General features: G+C 50.3%; 1 protein-coding gene across 1 annotated transcript; it reads left to right on the top strand.

The window, feature by feature from the left end:
• The first annotated feature begins 2,959 nt into the window (after positions 1-2,959).
• Positions 2,960-9,343, top strand: Fam240c (family with sequence similarity 240 member C). The gene is made up of 3 exons (XM_074069573.1): positions 2,960-3,099; positions 6,254-6,396; positions 9,010-9,343. The coding sequence occupies exons 2-3, from the start codon at positions 6,257-6,259 to the stop codon at positions 9,134-9,136; spliced, it is 267 nt and encodes an 88-aa protein (XP_073925674.1). The 5' UTR covers positions 2,960-3,099; positions 6,254-6,256; the 3' UTR covers positions 9,137-9,343.
• The last annotated feature ends 9,749 nt before the right edge of the window (positions 9,344-19,092 follow it).

Genomic DNA, 19,092 nt, shown 5'->3' with positions numbered 1-19,092 from the left:
TCGATGGACAGGGCCATCTAATGACTGCAAGTTAAACAGGAAGCCAGGGGCCCTGGGCATTGGGGTTTGCTCACATTGATGGTGGCTGCCATCCAAACACTTGCAATCCTCTCTTTTAGGTCTGGAGCTCATACTGAGGAGTCAGACACTCTTCAGTCTGGGTCTGGCAGTCGGACAGCCACAGAGTCCAGTCAAGTCTGGAACTGGACACCCCGAACCTGAGCCTGCCCACTGGGTCCTGGCAGGGTACTCACAACTGTAACTCAGCGTTTCTCAGAGTTGCGGAATGTGGGACGCCACCAAGCAGTGAAGTCAGAGGGACAGAGCTGAACATTTGTCTGTCAAGGCCCCAGTGCAAGCCAAGGTAATCAGTTTCTGTTTCCAGTAACCCTACCTCCTGGGGTCCTGTGAGACATAAGTGGCAGACCCTGTGTGACACTGGGCACACGTGGGAAGCTATCTCTAAAGGATTGTGAAATCTTGTCACAGTGACACAGGACGACACTCAGCTCAGTCGGTGAAAGGTAGAGGCAGAGAAGACCAAGCAAAGGGTAGCACCCTCAGGATCCTGGACCACTGGAGGCAAAAGAAGGGTCCACTGTCTGCTCCCCACACTCCTGCCTTGGTCTGACCTGGGGCTAGGCAGGAGCTGCAGGAAACATCAATGCAAGCTTCTCAGATTCTGTTCATATCACAGGGTTTACCATCAGTTTATCATGGCCCATAACTTTTTTCTATTTTTTTGCAGTACTGGGGTTTGAACTCAGGGTCTACACCTTGAGCCACTCCACCAGCCCTTTTTTGTGATGGGTTTCTTAGAGATAGGGTTTCACAAACTATTTGCCCAGGGTTGGCTTTGAACTGTGATCCTCCTGATCTCTGCCTCCTGAGTAGCTAGGCGTGAGCCACTGGCGCCCAGCTGATGCCCCATAATGTAATTAAAAAAAAAAAAACTGTGAAGAATAATACAAAAATAAATGTGTGATCTGGTTTGTTACAATAGATGAAAATTTCTCAAAGCATTCCCACAAAACCAGTTTCAGTTATTTGGGAACATCAGAAAGAAACAAGGAACATACTTGATACCTTCACGAGGTAGACTTCGTGATCCTCCTTTAACAGAGTATGAAACCTGTCCCTGGGTCACTAAGGGGCAGGGCTATTCTCATGGACGGTCCCTCCCAAAGCATCATGGGATGAAGCGTCAGGGAGAGAACCCTCCAGGCCAGGACAAGCCTTGGTGGTTAATTTTATGCATCAGTTTGCCTGTTCGATCGTGCCAGGTTGAACCACTCCCAGGTGTGTCTAGGAGGCCATGTGCACAGGGAATGAGCATTTGGGTGACTGCACCCAGTCAGTACAGCAGATGGCCCATTGAGAGCCTAATACAACACAGATACGGGGCAACTCAACCCATCTCTCCTGCCCTGGGACAGGATTCACACCCTCCGCCCCTGGTTCTCAGGCCACTGTACTCAGGCTGAACTGCAGCACCGGCTCCTCTGGCCTCCAGATGGCTGACAGCAGATGGTGGTACCTCAGCTCCATGATGGTGGGAGCCCGTTCCTTACTATATACGTATCCCCTGCTGGCTCTGTTTGATGGATACAAAACCTGACTATGGCAAGGCTGCTGTGCATACTAACCTGGGTGAGTGACTGGTGCCCAGGCTGTCCTGTGCGTAAAGGACACAGGATACTTCATAGAAGCAGATAGGGGTTGGGGAAGGGGCGGGCTAGCTATCTTGGAAGGAGGAGATGTGTGTGTTTGTGTGTGCATGTGGGCATGTACACACCCAGTTGTCCCTCATATCTGGGAGAAGGGTTGCTTCCAGCCCGCTTCCACCTCCAGGATACGAAGATCTGAGAATTATCAAGTCCCTTGTGAAAGATGGCTAGTTGTGCACAGAGTCCACACACATCCTCCCTGAGCTCCAAGTCACCTCCAGATGACACAGACCCCCAAGACTAGGTAGGTACAGTGTACATATTGTACTGTGCTCCTTAGGGAATAATGACAAGGAAAAAGCTACACACTATTGAATTTTCCCATCCTCATTGGTTGAATCCACAGATACCGACCCACAGACACAGAAGGCTAACAATATATGACATATATATAAATATAGATACATCTTTCTATATATGCAAGTACCTAAAGAGATATGTAGCTACATATGTGTACTTCTACATATATACTTACATTGTCATATATTTTAAATAATTTACATATACACGCAGACAAAAAAATAGTTAGAAACATGTCAAACATATATATTTTTATATATAGTTATATTGTCATTTATGACCATGTTATCTTAAGCAAGATATATATACAAATAGACAAGCAGATAGTAGACATATTTTTAAACAAGTATATGTACATATATATGCACATGTGTGTATACAAGTGTGTACATACTTCTACATACAGCGATATTGTTATATAATGTATATAACTGCACATTATTTTAAAGGAGAGATGGATAGACAGACATTTGAACAAGTCCATTTGCACATACTCTTCCCTGCCTTTGGCTCTGCCATCCCTGGGTCTTCGTAGCACCCCCATATGACTGGAAGGCCCTGGGTCTGGTTCTGGGGGTGGCAGCGGGGCTGGAAATCACCAGCCTTCCTTGGCGTGCCTCTGCCACCATTCGTAATATATATTTCACAGCATACCAAGCGCAGAGGCGCAGGCTGTGACCAGGCACAATCGTCTGGTGGGGAGAAGCATGTGCAGCCTGTTGCTGCCCCCAGGACAGGTGCTCCCTCAGGCTCTGTCCCAACCCGGAGGCTCTCAGGCGCAACCCATCCAGCCGCCAGCAATGCAATCTCACCCAGCTGCCGTCCCCATCTCTGAGCAGCCCACAGCCATGTGCCAGAGCCGGACTGTGCCAGAGCCGGACTGTGCCAGCAGGGACACAGCCAGGCGGACACAGCTCATCTTTCCTGAGACCTCACTGACACCAGGCACCAAACCCTTTTATAAGACAGTAGGACAAGGCTTTCACTGGAGACCACACGGAAGACGCCTGGGATAGATTCGGTGGAGGACCTGGGAGGGAGGAGTCTCAAATAGTCCAGAAGCAATTGGAAGGTGAGCTCCCTCTTGCTCAGGGGACCCCTCTGTGAACACCATAGATGAGGACCTGGGCACAGTGTCTGCACTGGCCCATCCCATCGGTTTTGCTGGGACTTTTTCTGTCTGAAAGTTTCCTGTTGAAATTTCTGACAGCACCTCTGGGTAGAGGATCTGCCATCTGCCTCTCAGCACCCACCTCTGAGTGTCTGTTTTCACTCTCTGCCCTCTGCTAGTCTTCCCTACGTCTGTCTGTCTGTCTGACTGTGTTTTTACCCTGTGAGGGTTTAAAGGGCTGCTTCCCGGAGCCACATTTCCTGAGAATACAAGCTCCCATTGCTCCTGCAGGAAAACGGCCCCATCTCGGCTTTTCAGGTGTTTCAAAATGCCATTCGGTGCGGGTGACACTGTGGCCACCCCCAGCTTCACTGGAGCTGGGTTCTGCCCACACCCTTGAGTGGACGCGTAGATTCCACTCAATCTTGAGGAGCAGCTATGGTGGCTGCCTGGTTGTGGTTTTGGGGCACCCCGCCCTTTACCTGGCTGAGTTTGTCTCATTGAAGTCACCGGCAGCTTTACAAATGCTACCACTGAGCTGCTCCCCGTCCTTTGACACCTTAATCGCTTTATCTTTGAACTCGGGCCTCTGAATGACTGATGTGGCTCATACACCACCCATGCTCAGACCATCTTGCCCCTTACTGAGTGGTTCTCGATCCCTTGCCGTGGATAAAGGAGCACAGTTCTGCCTAGACTATGCCCATGCTGAGGGGCCACAATATTAAACAGCAAATAACAAACCCTGTGGGTCAAGGAGAGAGTGCAGCCGAAAGATTAAAGCTTTGTTTGAGCAAGGGCCCATGTCTTCATCTCGCACTGGCCCCTCGACCATGTGGCCACTGCCCATCCGTTATTGGCTCACAGCAAGCTGCAGTACAGAGACGGAGACCCCAGCTCCATCATGCAGTCCACATGACCCTGACACAGGGACTCTGCGGCTTAGGGGCAAAGGTGAGGGGACCTGAGCTGCAGCAGTGGGGTGAGGGAAGGCAGCCGTAGGCCTCATGATCCCAGAGCTGCCTCAGGCAGGTATGCAAACCAGGGAGTGGGAGTCTGGCCTGGTGCCACGTGGTTGAGAAATTTAAATGTCTTATTACCAAAATGATAAGGCACAAGTCATTGCCATCCTACAGCCCCCACAGGGGCTTTCATCTTCCCTGCAGCCAGGCAGGGATGGCTGCCCGTGGCCCAATTCACAGATAAGCAACCCAAGCCTCAGTGATCAGAAGCAACTTGTCTGCAGCCAGAAGCCTGGTGTGCACATGCAAACTGGGGCCCAGGTCTGGGAGCTCCAGCCCTTCTGTCTTTGAACGCCTGAGACTGCCTTTGATCGCTATCTGATCCACTTTATCGCTGAACCCTGCAAAGTGAGCTGGAGGGTGCTGCTTACCTCTCATCTCAAGGATCCTGGTTTTAGATTCTCAGCTCTTCATAGCAGTGAGCAGCTGTCCTTAGAGCCAGTGGGATGGCCACCCACAGTCCTGTGCCCTGAGGGATCAACTGTATCCAGACCACAGAAATTGCTCACCACCACATCAGCGTATGCACCACACAAGTATATGCTCATATGCACAAGCATAACAGCATACATGTGTGTGTACCCATACAGATCAACACACATGTACATGTGCACACAAGCACAAATGCTGCAGAATGCAGACACACAGGCACTCACAATACCTACATACATGCACGCACACACACACACACACACACACACACACATACCTTTTCACATCTCAGGCATCCAGTGTGAAAGTTGCAACCCAGGCAAGTACAGGGAAGACAGCCCAGCATAAGCTGGGTGCCCTAACTAGTGTAGCCCAAGTGACTTCATGGTCTCAACAGGCATCCTGGGTCCCACTTGCAAGGCCCTGCCCTTGGCCTCTTGTGACCCTGAGTTTGTATCACCTGAACACTTATGAAGTATGTAAGAAGAGAGTGATGGAGCTGAGCCCAGGTCCATACAAGTAACCTCATAGAGGGAACAGGAGGTGCCCTTCCCTGGACTCGGTAGAGTCAGGACACCAGAGGTCTCTTCCTGCCACCACCGTGGGTTCCCTTCTCACTTGCTGGGGGAAGAGGAATGATGGAAAAAAGTTACGAGTACACCTCCAGAGCTCAGGACTTTCCTGGGGGCCCGTGGAGGAGGTGGGGCAGGTGACGGGCAGGTGATGGTGGGCCAGAGTGTGACAGCGTGGAGATGGCAATATGTGAGGTGGGTTTGCTGCCCTCACCAGGTGTAGGACTTCTCCCAAGTACATGATGGGGACGAGAGAGCAGCAGGAGCTATGCAAGCTGACTCTGACATGTCACCATGGTACCCAGAGCAAGGTGCATCCATGTTGTATGTGGGGCTGACGTAAGAAAACACCCCTGCAGGAGCCAGAGCATGGTGTCATCAATCTGGGCACCAGCGGTGGCACTTGCACAGCAATCATTTATCCTCTTACTATCTGGGGTCAAGGCACCCACAGGCCGGCTCCTCCAGAGACCTCTCTCCTTGACTTGTTCTCAGCACCCACCCCATGGCCTCAAGTGCTGTCCTCTGTGCCTGCGTATCTGTGTTCAAATTCCCCTTTCATAAGGACACTGGATTAGGGACCATCCAATGATCTCGTTTAGCCTCCTTTACCTGTTTTAGGGCCCTGTCTCCAAATACAGCCACTGAGGCTCTGGGGGTCAAGACTCAATGCATGAATCTGGGAGACACCATTCGGCCCGTAACCATGACACAGCTGCCTTGGGAATGGACACAGGCTGCACCAGAGTTCCGCTCCTCCCTGCTGTCATGACCACAGATCGCCACAGTGAAACCTGAAGAAATATTTAATACTTCATTATTTAAATTTTGAAACAGCAACAAGCCCAAACTGAGGTTTAGCATCAGCCACTACTTCTGACCTGGAAACTGTCCCGAAGGCAGAGTGCGAGGGCCCCAGCACCTAGCGGCCATCTCAAGGACAATGCAGCCTTCCTGCATTGTGCTGGGAAATGGAATGTCACCCTGCTGGGCCGAGCCAGTCTCACCACTGTCAGTGAGCAGGTCCATGGACTCCCACATCCAACACAGAACAAGATGGCTGAGTTCTCGCCAACTTTTCTTTTTCAGAAAATGAGTAACACGTGGAAGAATCCTGGAAGAGTAGCGTATGACACAGGCAGGATAAAGATGTTTTGGGAGAAAAAAATTGCACATCACGAAAAGCAAGAGCAGAGCGAGGACCTGAGGGTCCGCGGCAGTGCCCTGAACCGGTGAGTGGACGTGGGCAGCGAGCCTCAGAGCTGCCCGGCTGAGACAGGCACAGGCATCAAGAGAAGCCGAGACTCGGGGGCTCACATCCCAAACACCCCAGCCCCTCAGATCAGGTTATGGGAGAAGTGGGTTGTCAATTAGGGAAGGGCAAAAACAGTAATCTGTCTTCAAGTTACAAAATTAACCATGACCTCACCACCTCAACACTCAGATCCCCATCACCAGCACATCCAACCCTCCCTCTCTCACCCCAACTCTCCCATTCCCTTATCCCTGTGTCCCAACCTCTCCACCCCTCATCCCACATCCCAACGCCTCCACCCTTCACCATCTCCTTCATTCTTCCCCTCATCTGACCCTTGAGAGTTTCCAAGAAGGGAATGTCTGGCTGTGATCTGTTTCACTCCTACAACTGCCGCCACTGAGTTGAGCACACACACGTCTGTTCATCGTCCCCTTCACAGTTCCTATGAGAAGGATCCTCCTTGGGACAAGGTCAAGAGCCTAGTGCGGGGAGGGAGTCTTCCTGGGTGGACAAGCAGACCCAAGGAGAGGCTGCTGTTGAGGGAACAGCTAAGAAAGCAGATTAGCACATCATTTGCACCAAGGCACCAACTCCAAAATAGCCAGAAACTTCCAGGGCTGGATGTCTCAATGCCTTAATCCCTGGAACTGCAACAGCTGCTGCCTGGGAGCCACAGTAGAAATGCAGATTCTGGCAGCCACAGGGAGCCACTCTCGCTGCTGACCTTGACCTGGCCATCCACTCCAGCCGGCTATCTCACTCCCCCAACTTCCACCCCGCCTGATGTCCCTTGTCTCAGGGCAGTGCTGTCATTAGGACATCTGCCTCCACAGGCTCAGGTCCCCAGTGACAGGGCCACAGTGCCCTCCCCTGGCATGACAAGGCCCCACAGATCTTGATGCTCTGCCACCCTGTTCACCAGCACCCCTGACCTCTCCACAAAACCCAACATGGAGCAGGCCCAGAGCAGACGTGGGTGGAAAGAAGACACCTCTAAGAGACCCCCCGCCTCCATGCACTGTCACTATCCTATCCTCCCTGACTGTGTGTACGTGTGCCTGGGTGTGCCCACATGTGCCTGTGTATCTGTGTGTGCCTGTGTGTACCTGCCTGTGCCTGTGTGTGTCTACATGTGCGGTGTGTACCTACCTGTGCCTGCATGAGCATGCGTGTATCTACATGTGCCTGTATATCTGTGTGTACCTGTGTGTGCCTGTGTGTACCTGCCTGTGCCTATGTGTACCTGCATGTGTCTGTGTGTGCCCACATGTGCCTGTGTGTACCTACATGTGTCTACATGTGACTGCACGTGCCTGCATGTGTCTTTGCCTACATGTGCCTACCTATGCCTGTGTGTACCCTGAACCCTGGCGTGTTCTCCAGGGGTGCAGGTCCCAGGAGTGAGCCCCGGGGTCTCATCTGATGATGAGGTCAGTGCCAGATCCCTTGCCCCCTGAGGAGGTCAAGGGGCCCCTGGAACCTTAATTTGCATAATTCCCTGAACACCCACACATATGGCCCCCTTGCACCCCTAGATGAGGGAAACTGAAAGTCATGTCAAATGGCCACCTGCTGTTCCTAGCTTCCCATCTCCAGAGAAGTCCACATTGCTGAGAGTCGAGACGTGAGCACAGAAAAACCCCAGGACAGAGTGAGACCAGTGAAAGGCGCCCCCTCCTGTCAGGATACCTGTCCCGCATAGGGGAACCTGTGCCCGCTCCTGTGGAGGGATAGCAGCTGGTCAATCACCAAGGTCCTAGGCCTCCTTGGGAGGCGCAGCTGGACTGGAAGTCCTGGTAATCCAGGCCAGAGCACACCATGTCCACTGAAGAACATTAGCTCCTGGCAACATCCCACAACTATCCTGAGGGTGCCCAGGGACCATCCCCTTAAATGTCCAGTCATCCTGGGGCCTAACCAGTCAGTGGTCATGGCCTGGGGAAGGGGAACTAAGTGGTCCCTCCCTAGGGGGACGGACACTGCAGCCCATGCCACCTGCTGCTAGAGGTGCCTCTTCATTTGGGTCCCGGCTAGAACTGGGTACCTATGTCACCCTCCAAGGTCTAGGGCCAAAGCACACACTCAAAGCCAAACGGAGCAGTGGCCTTGAAGGATGGTGTGCCAAAGTCTCAAGGTGCTTGGCCAGGCCATTCACCCCCCCAGGTTACCCCATGTGGGGAGCTGTGGTCACCACATACCACCACCAGGGTAAGCAGGCCAGGAAGGTAGGCTTCCCACAAAGATAGGCTCTGGGTCTAGTCACTGTACAACCTTGTTCCTATACAGTGAGCTTAGATATGTTTACAAGGAAGACAGAGAAAGCAACCAGAGCTCAGTCTCTCTGGGGCCCAGAAGGTCCCAGAAGCCCAGCTCTCTCAGCTTAGTGTCTTCCCTTTCCAGCCATGAGGGTCCTGAGCAGAGGCCCGGCCAAGAGGTTGCTGGCTGCAGGCTGGGTAGGAACACAGCGACACCCCAGGCAGGGAGCCTCGGCACACACCTGTGCCGAGGTGCTGAGGGATGCAGACTCGGCTGTCACTGAGTCAAGAGAAGCTGACTCACGATGACAAAATTGTCATCCTGTGTGCAGGCTCCGTGTGGAGTGGGCACAGAGGCTGGAGGTAAGAAGGATGCTGCAGAGCCCCCTGGATGTGCCCACACAGTCCTCCCTGCTGCCCATGGAGCCCGTCCACACCCACGACAAGACAGCAGCCTGAGACCCCACCGATGGCCTCCCCAGGCTGTATGAACTTCCCTGTGGTCTGAAAGCCCCTGGGCCAGAGCTGACACAATGCTCCCCGTGGTGTAGAGCTGGGCACACATGCTGGCTGGTCACCCTGGACATTAAAATCTAATGCCCCGTATAACTGTCATATGTTAATGAAAATGTTTTGTAAAAAAAATAAAGTTCTCAGCATACAAGGAAAAAATCTAAGCCAATGGATTGAAATGTTTTCTGACAAAATTTTTCCATATCTTTAAAATTTATTCACTTATCATGATATGATGAACTTATAGCTAGCCATCTTAATTAATTGTCCAAGTTTCTGACCAACCCTCATCCCCGCACCCCAAACCATACATCCCCTCATCTCCCCTATTTGCAAATTTAAATGCAATTTCATTGCATTTATTTATTGCAATTTTTTCCTTTGGTCAAAATATGTACATAAATATCAACCTCAGAACAATGCCTTATCCTGTATAAAGCTCTGTGCTTCTCCAAAATTCCTCTAGATATTTCATCGAGTGTCCAAAACACCTCGGAAAATTCAACATCTTCATAGTTATAGTTGGAAAGTCCAGGTTCGAGAAGCAGCCATTTCCCAAGCCCAGGAGGCCACCAGAGTTGGGATTCCATGCACTGTGCTCAGGGATGTGCCCTCAGGAGCCCAGCTGAGGACTGTGATGGTGTGGGACGGGCAGGAGGGTGACAGAAGCCATCACACTGCACAGACGCCAGGCAGACCTGGAGCTGGGTCATCTACAGAGGAACATGGCGCCTGCAGCCAACCGCCATGTCTGATGCCAATGCCAAAACTCCAGAACCTACATCCTCACTTGGGCGTTCTCCCTGACGTCCCCCTGGGTCCAGTACTCGGTGATGGAAGCTGAGTGGGGCTGGGGTCCAGCTGGCTGCTCCTTGGAGGTCCCAGCATCTTTTCTGCCGGCCCTCTGGTCAAGTTAGCACAGCCTTGCTGGTCATGGCTAGCCAGAGATAAAAGTGGACACCAACTACCAAGTAACTTCTGTGCCACACACAGTTTCCACGTGGGGTTACACTGTCTCTCGTGGGCATTTATGGAGCTGACCACAATGTACTGGATGGATGTGTGAACATCCATCGAGAACGGTCCGGAACCTCACACCAAACACAGAGGCTTGACGAGCCAAGTACGTGGAGGGAAACTGGTGAGGGTCCCTTACAACACCGATCCATATGGGAGTCCAAGGTGAGGTCCCGGTGTCCCCGTGGCCACCACATGGCGTCCATCACTGCTGCAAGCCTAGAGACCCCATTGATAAGCACACTGAGGTAATAAGCCAACTGATAGCCCTCAAATAGCTCTGCACTAAATGTCAATCAGCAATGGCTGAAAAGCCCGAAGCGGCTGAGATACACTTAAAACGCCATTGCCGTCAACACCGTAATAAACCATCAGACTGGGTTTTGGAATGGAAGACGTGCCATGCTGCAGTCACTGTCACACCAAGGCTGTGCGGGATCTTCCGGATGCCTCCATAGTCCCCCATGGCCTCATTACTCTCCAGTGGCTCAATCATCATTGCATTAATGGCCAAAATCTGAATCACAGGACACCAGCAACCCACCAACCACATCCCCACTCTTGATCATGAGCCCCTGAGAAAGCTGAGCAGACCCTGAGGAGGCTGGAGAATGGGGAAGGAGACAGGCAGATGGGAGGAGGGGACGAGGGACAACAAGGAGGGCTAGGCGGGCCTACAGGGCAAGGTGAGAGAGACCTCAGCCCCAAGGCTGAACATGGGGTCCCAGGACCAAACTCAGAGCCTCGTCCTCACCTTGCCCTTTCCTAACTTACCATGTGTGAAGAAGGTGTTTCTGAAATCTTAGCTCCCAGAGCCGAGTTTCAATCCACTCTTTCTCTTACAGACGAGGAAACTGAGGCACTGGAGATTAGAATGTGGGGCCGATGCACACAGCCTGGACAGAAGAACCAATGAGGGCATTTCTTTTCTTTCTGTAAGCAATTATTCTCCACCAGAGTTGGAGTCGTGGCATAGGAGCTGTGGAGGGGACCTGCAGAGTCACCTGGGCACTGCTGCACTGGCCTACTGAAGGAAGGGACAGACCTGCTGGTGGCATTTCTGCCCCTTGCTCTTGCGTTCCCACACACTGGCCCCAGCACGGGGATCTGCCTCTTTCCCGGGGAACTTACCCCAAGTCACCGCTACACATGGAAACAGAATCCCAGCCTGTACCAAGCATTCCCCTTGTCTACCCATTGCGCCTGTCCAACATTTTATTTTTTTTTTCCAAAACTGGGGTTTAAACTCAGGACCTTGACTCACTAACTTTTTTGCCTGGACTGACCTCAAACTGAGATCCTTCTAATCTCTACCTCTTGAATAGATGGGATTATAGATGTGTACTACCACACCCAGCCCATTCACAGTTTTCTAAGACAAAGATCACTGCTCAGGTGTAATGTTTATTTTTAGGCAACAGAATAATTTGCTAACCTGCTGTTCTTGTTCTGCTAAATCTTCAAACTCCCAACAAGTTTTGCCAAGTTCAATATAGTTGACATTTAATCCTGAAATCATGGACTGCTCATTTTTTCATGACTGAGGCAGGGTTGCACAGTGAGAAACAGGCTCTGGAGGCTAGCTGGCCTCGGACTGCCCAGGCTTTCAAGGGCTGGGCCACGGGCTCTTCTCTCTGAGCCTTGGTCTCCTTGGCTATGGGGAAAAGAATGGTGCAGATAATCCTTCATGTGCTTCATGAGCTTCATTCTGGAGCTCAGAGCACTCACAGTTCTAGAAAGGAAGTACAGTGCACTTCCTGGAAGGTCAGTGTTTCCACCTGTAAAACACACAAATGTCACTCAGCAAGACATGCAGAGAAGACTCGCCAAGTCACAGAGTGCACTTAGGCCAGTTCAGTCCAGTTCCCAGTTGCAGGACAAAGGCACTGTGGGGTGGGGCGTGAGACAGCCTGGATGCTTCCTGAGCCACCAGCTACAACACTTGGCTCTCAGGATGCCAGACCTGGGCAGGCAGCTACAGTGGCACTGGCCTGGCCTGGGGCACCCCACTCTCAGGCAGAGGCCTAACTGATAGTGGGATCAGAGCCCCAGCCGGAGGTGCAGTGGGAGAAGCACAAACCAAGCCTCAGAGAAATTAGGTGGAAGCCAGGCAGTGTTGCCTGCCTGCAGTCCCAGCTACTCAGAAGGCACAAGTGGGAGGATCTCTTGAGCCCAGGAGCTCAGGGCCAGCCTGGGCAACACAGAGAGACCCTATCACAACAGCAGCAAACAAAAAAACAAAAGGTCACCCTAAGACATTATATGCTGTGCCCTCTATCTTTATTCTTCAACACATTTACCTTTAAAGCAAGAGCATTTCCCTGCAGAACCAAAGCTGATTTATCATGCTTAACAAAAGTTACAGATTCCTTACTATTAAGCTCATTTTTAAATTTCCTAGTTATCCAAAAATCCCTCTGCCCGCAGATTTGCCCACACCAGATCACACGCCCAGCCTGGTGACCTCGTTTGACTTGCAGTGGCCCTGGCTTACCCTGGCTGGTTATCCACACCCCACACCCCCCTCTGATTTGTAGGGTTGCCTCCTCACGAGGTCATCTCTCCATCCTGCCTCAGTCCTGGCCACCTGTATGGAAACAGAACAATGAAACTGTGGAAATTGCTTTAAGAGGGGAAATTGCTTTAAGCACATACGGAAATGTCACGATAAGACCCTCTGTACAACTAATATTTGGGAATAAAAATGTTTTTTAAAATGGAAATTAGCTGCTCAAGCCGGGCATGGTGGTTTATGCCTGTAATCCTTGGGAGGCAGAGATCAGGAGGATCGCAGTTCGAAGCCAACTTGGGTAAATAGTTCTGTGAGACCCTATCTCAAAAAACAAAAAAAATCACAAAAAAGCACCGGTGTAGTGGCTTAAGGTGTAGGCCCTGAGTTCAAGCCCCAGCACCGCAAAAAAAAAAAAAAAAAAAAAAAAAAAACGGGAAATTAGCTCTAAAGACATGGTTGATGTGATCCTTCAGGCTGGAATGCCTGGTCTCAAGAGGCTGACATTGGGGCTGCTTTTGGGGTACCACTATGGCTGCATGGGTATATGAACATTAGATGTACTGTTGTAGGAGGGCTCAGACAGAGACCGAGAGGCACCAAAGCTTTCGGGAAGCAAGTTTATTAAGCAAGCCGGCTGCAATTCAGCAGACTCGAGTCCAGAGGCTGAGCCCCAAGAACAAAGGAGGCTTTCCTTTTATACCATTTAGAGCAGGTTACAACTTGTCCCATACAGGGTCACATGTAATTTCATGGGCCATTTTAACCTCTAGGGTGAGGTGACCATCTCTGGTCTCACCCCAGGTAACATTCCCCAAATCCTGTTTTTTTTGTTTCACTATAGCACTCTTTAACTCTCATTATCTCCCTTCCCCCTCCCTGCCTTCCTGCCACATTCCCCCCTTTGTTGCTCAGACCCTCTTCTGGGTCAAAGAGCATCATCTTGATCTAGGGGTTTATATTTTTATAGCACCATTACAGGAGTAGCTGTTTTCTTTTTAAAGTGGCTTTTATAATGGGGCCCTGAAGGACTGCAATACAAAGGAGATTAGGCAGGGTAATAGCAGACACCCTCCTAGGACAAGGAGAGTTGCCCCTGTTAAGGTCTTGAACCCACCTAGGATTGAGAGAACCAGAACTCAATGGAGGTCATTGAGCCTCCATCCCTTCCACATCTGCACAGAGACATGAGCAAGCTTCTTCATCTTGTCAGTAATCTCTTCAGTTACCTTTCCCTCATCATCAGTCTGTAAACAGCAGTCGCTCAGATTGAACTTTCCACATACCCAGCCCATTAAGGCTAGCAAGTAGTCCAAAGCCAAATGGTTTTAGTAGATGGCCTTGCGTATTTTAGTTTGTTGCTTGGCTAAAACACGTTGAGGGCTTTTCATTAGTTATAATCTCAACCACCGCCTGAAGCCCGATGGTGCGGCTGAGCATATAGATTGGGGTGCGACAGCCCCAGGAGCCATCTTCTGCCCACGTAGCAGGACCATAATATTGAACGATCCACCCTGGAGGCCATTCATTGTCCTTCCAGTCCCCGATTTGTAGGGCGTCTCGCTGTTTTCCTGTTTCCCTTTCCTCATACATGGAGACTCCTGATTTATCATCTTCTCTGAGGGGGAGCAAGAGAAAGAAAGCCAGGTGGTGCCCAGCACCAATCATTGGGAAGGATTGTGTAAGCTCGAGCTCCACAAATCCAATATAGCCCCTTAGGCGCCGGCCCCTCTATGGCCGTGGTCAGATTATTCCAGGCTGTTGCAAGTTTAGGGAAGTTAGCCAGAGGATAAGGTTGGGGCCCCGAGTCTCCAGAGTGGTGTCATTGTAAAACTTTTTTCCCAAGCACATCAAGTCCCCTCCTGGGGTGGAGAATTGGCCTTTTGGATGAGAGATACGGTAATTCTCAACAAGAGAGGTTTTCAGGAGCCAAACACTCTCCCCATAGCTAGGAAGAGTGGTTCCATTAAAGGGCTCTTGTGGGTTTAGATCTTTCCTGTCCCATGGCCAATGGTGTCCCATATTTGTTCCTCCACAAACATAACACAAAGTTACAGCGTTTGTGTTATGGACTCAGCTAGTGAGAGGAACAGGTTTTTGGGTTTAACTGAGATGGGAAACTCACTTTACGCCTCCTCATAGAAGTGAGAGGCCTGGTATGAGGAGCTCTCATGAGTGATCATGATGAGCTGAAAATGCAGCAAGGTACTAGGGTCTGTTTCTTTTTTATAGATTAAAATGTCAAGCTTTTTTTTTAACTTCCCAGCCTGTTTCACTGAAGTTGAAAATAGTGAGATTTACAGGATTACAGGCACCAAGAGTGCAGTCGGGGGTTGCTTTCCTTTTTTATAAAAGAGCATCAGTTCCGTGTGAGGTATGGACCTCCCCTTTCAAGTTGCCCACCTTTCACAACCCCAATAAAGGTAGTAGAGTTGTTCATAGTACACACAGCCAGATGTCTCACTGTCATCTTTTGGGCATATTTACTTGTCATTTAACCTGTAGGTCCTTTCCCAGGCTAGCCCCCCACAGTTTGCCCAAGGCCCAGTGTTTTCAGCTATTGTGGCACACACATCAAAGTACATGGACACAGGTTTGTTGGGGTCAGTAACCCGGATGTGGCTAATGAGCTTCCCAGTGCTGGTGAAGCTTCCGATCTCTAGCCATTGCTCTCGAGGGCAATAGAGGGATTAAAACAGATATACTCACCATTATGAGAGCACACTGAGTAGGTGGAATGGCTGTGGGTGCATGACCCAACAATGGTGCCCACACAAGAATAATAAGTATGGAAAACCAGAGTTTTGTAACAGCACTCCCCGCTCAGGTAGTGTGCATGCACGAGTCCCAGTCCAACACCTCGGGGTCCCCAGGTAGAGAGCTGACCAAGATTAGCAAGAAGAAAACACAGAAGGAACTCATCCTCAAAGGTGAGATGGGTGACTCCTCAAGCTTGCGCCGTGCATAGACTAGTCAGCTCCCGGGGTGACTAGAGCAAGGCTGATGTCACATCGTTCCTGTTGTCTCCTGGGAAGCAGGGTCCTGTCGAGGAAGGACACAGGCTTTCCACAGGGTGATCTTGCATGGTGAGGCTGGATCAAGGATGCACTCCCATTCGAGGGAAGCTGTCTTCATGCAGCTGTGGTGGATCCAGGGAACGAGCTCTGTTACCTTAACTGAACTGGGGGTGGACAAAACAACAACAGGGCCCCTCCAGGGGAGCTTTAGCATTGACCATTACATTCCTTTACCCAAACAGCATCCACTGGTTTATAAGGTGTGTGGGAGTGGGTAGGCTGGCTAATAGGGAGTCTTTTTCTTACCCAGTTACTGATTTTGGAGAGAGTCAATCCGAGGGCCTGCATCTGCTATCTCAGGGTGAGGTCACCTATTTCCTTAAGGTTCCCTAAAGGGGTGGGTGTCCGAAAAGAATTTCAAAAGGGGAGAGATCCGTCTGCTAGACCTAATCCTGAACAAGGATATGAGCAGTAACTGATTCCATTGTAGGTGGGTCTCCTGGCATAGTTTTCCCAATTGCAGTTTTAGAGTCCTGTTTATATTTCTACTTTCCCTGAACACTGGGGGTGGCAAGCTGTGTGCAGCTTTCGTTATTCCTAATCCCTTAGCCATCAACTGTACCACCTCAGCCACAAAGGCCAGCCCATTGTCTGACTCAATAGACACAGGTATCCCAAATTGAGGAATGATTCTCTTTAACAGGCACCTGGCTACATCTTGGGCTTTCTCAGTCCAAGTGGGGAAGGCTTTTATCCATCCTGAGAAGGTGCAGATGAACACCAGCGAATATCGGGATTGTCTCTGGCACACAAATCGCACCTCTCACATACTGTCTTACTTATGCTGAAGAGCTTGGGGACATAAAAATGCTGGGCCAAGGTGGTCTTGAGAGCTGTCCACCCTGAGTGAGTTCCATCATGGAACTGCTTGACAAATATGGGAGCCAGTGACTCAGGTATGGCAATGCAGCCATCAGTAAACTTCCACAATCCATCCAGTAGAAAATTTCCTCCTTCAGTCTCAAACCAAGCCTGTTCGTGTGAAGTATGCCGTGGGTCCCATTCAGATAAAGGAAACAGGAATAAGGCAGCTGTCAGTGAGGCTGAGACTTGTCCTCCTGTCAGGGCTGCTCACTTGGCTTTCCTAACTGCCTTTTGGTTTCCCCGCACAACTGTCATCTCCCCCTTCTGGTGCCCTCAGAAGTGTATGACTGCTACTCGCTTAGGGGCCCATACAGCTTCTAGTAAATCCAGAATTTCTTGCCATATTTAACACTTTTTCCTCCAGAGTTAATGAGCCCCCTTTCTTTATATAGGACTCCATGGACATGAATGGTAGTGAAGGCAGTTTACCCACACTCCTACAGTGAGCTGGAGCACCCATGTGACAGCAATAAGCTCAGCCTTTTGTGCAGAGGTCCCAACTGGCAGTGGTTGTGCTTCAGTGACAACCTCCAGAGTCACTATTGTATATCTGACAAAATGTGTGTTTTTTTGGACAAAGCTGTTGCCATCAGTGAAATACTCAATGTCTGGATGACTAATGGGCTGGTTGATCAAGCCTGGTCAGCTGGAGAATACCTCATCCATAACCTCTAAACAGTCATGCTCCATGGGGCGTGAATCAATCAGTAATAGGTTGGCTGGGTTTAGACTCTTAACAACCTCTAGTCAGATACACAGGTTTTCACATAACATGCTTTGATATTTGAACATTCGGCAATTTAACTAATAATTTCCTTTAGATTCCATAAGATTCAAAACAGAATGGGGAATTCGGACTGTGAGTTCTTGTCCCAAAGTAAGTTTGTCTGCTCTAGCCACCAAGACAGCAGTGGCCATCAGGACACACAGGCAGGGCAGCCAGCCTCAGGAAACTGCACCAAGTTGCTTTGCTAAATAGGCCACCGAGTGGTGCCAGGAACCTAACAGCTGGTTCAAGATTCCCAAAGTTGGCCCCGGTCTCAGGTACATATAGGAAGAAGAGCTTCATCACATCTGGTAAGCCCAGAGCAGGGGTGTTTGTGAGTGCCCTCTTAATCTCTTTAATGGCCTTTTCTTGCTCCTCTCCCCATACCATGGGTTCCTGCCATCCCCTCTTTGTGGCTCCATAAAGGGACTTTGCCAAGAGAGTAACTGGAGATAAGGAGGTCTATGGTGGTGAAGAGCTGGTAGACAAATGTTTGGCTTCATCCTTGTATCTGACCATGCTCAGGGCCAGGCCTGAATTCAAACTTGTGTTCTTACCAGTCTGATAAGTGGGGCTCCCAAGTTGGTTCCCAAGCCTTTCTGGGTTCCTTTGTGCAACCAGATCTCACCTCGTCAGCTCACCAGGAGAGAGGCTCCCTCCCCTTGGATCAAAATGGGCCATGGTGCCTGGCAGGGGCAGCCCTCCCAGCAGGCTGGGACACCGAGCTGGCAACAAGGAGGTGAAACACCACCCTCCAAATCCTAGACGAGCCCCCAGAAATGTTGTAGGAGGGCTCAGACAGAGACTGAGAGGGCACCAAAGCTTTCAGGAAGCAAGCTCATTAAGCAGGCTGGCAGTGACTCAGCTGACTTGAGTCCAAAGGCTGAGCACCAAGAACAAAGGGGGCTTTCCTTATACACCATTTAGAGCAGGTTGCAGAAATGGGTGGGGGGGAGTACAGCTTGTCCCATACATGGTCACATGTTATTTCATTGGCCACTTTAACCTCTGGGGCGAGGTGACCCTACTCTGGTGACCATTCCCCAACTCCAGGTTTTCTTTGTTTCACTGTAGCATTCATTATTTCCCTTCCCCCTCCCTGCCTTCCTGCCACAGTATTCAGTCAATTAAAAAAGCCATTCTTCTAGACACTCGGATTGTCACAGCCAACTAGTTTTTAGATGGTAATCCCTGAGCACTCCCTTGTTTTCTGGCCCAACAAAATGTTCTAAATTGACTGAAGTCAGCAGCTATCCCAGACCAGCAGCTATCCCAAACCAGTAACTGGAGACCTCCTTATCTCCAGTTACTCTCTTGGCAAAGTCCCTTTATGGAGCCACAAAGAGGGGATGGCAGGAACCCATGGTATGGGGAGAGGAGCAAGAAAAGGCCATTAAAGAGATTAAGAGGGCACTCACAAACACCCCTGCTCTGGGCTTACCAGATGTGATGAAGCTCTTCTTCCTATATGTACCTGAGACCGGGGCCAACTTTGGGAATCTTGAACCAGCTGTTAGGTTCCTGGCACCACTCGGTGGCCTATTTAGCAAAACCTGTCATTTCTTTAAATGAGTTCAGGTCCTTTAAATAAGGTACTTAGAAATCAGGATCTGTCTTGTCCATTGATGTGTAATATTAAAATTACCTGTGCTTTAAATATTGGAATGGA

Source organism: Castor canadensis, chromosome 4 (genome assembly GCF_047511655.1).
Source record: "Castor canadensis chromosome 4, mCasCan1.hap1v2, whole genome shotgun sequence".
NCBI lineage: Eukaryota > Metazoa > Chordata > Mammalia > Rodentia > Castoridae > Castor > Castor canadensis.
The sequence above is the reverse complement of the archived record's forward strand: the minus strand, read 5'-3'. Positions and strand labels throughout refer to the sequence as shown.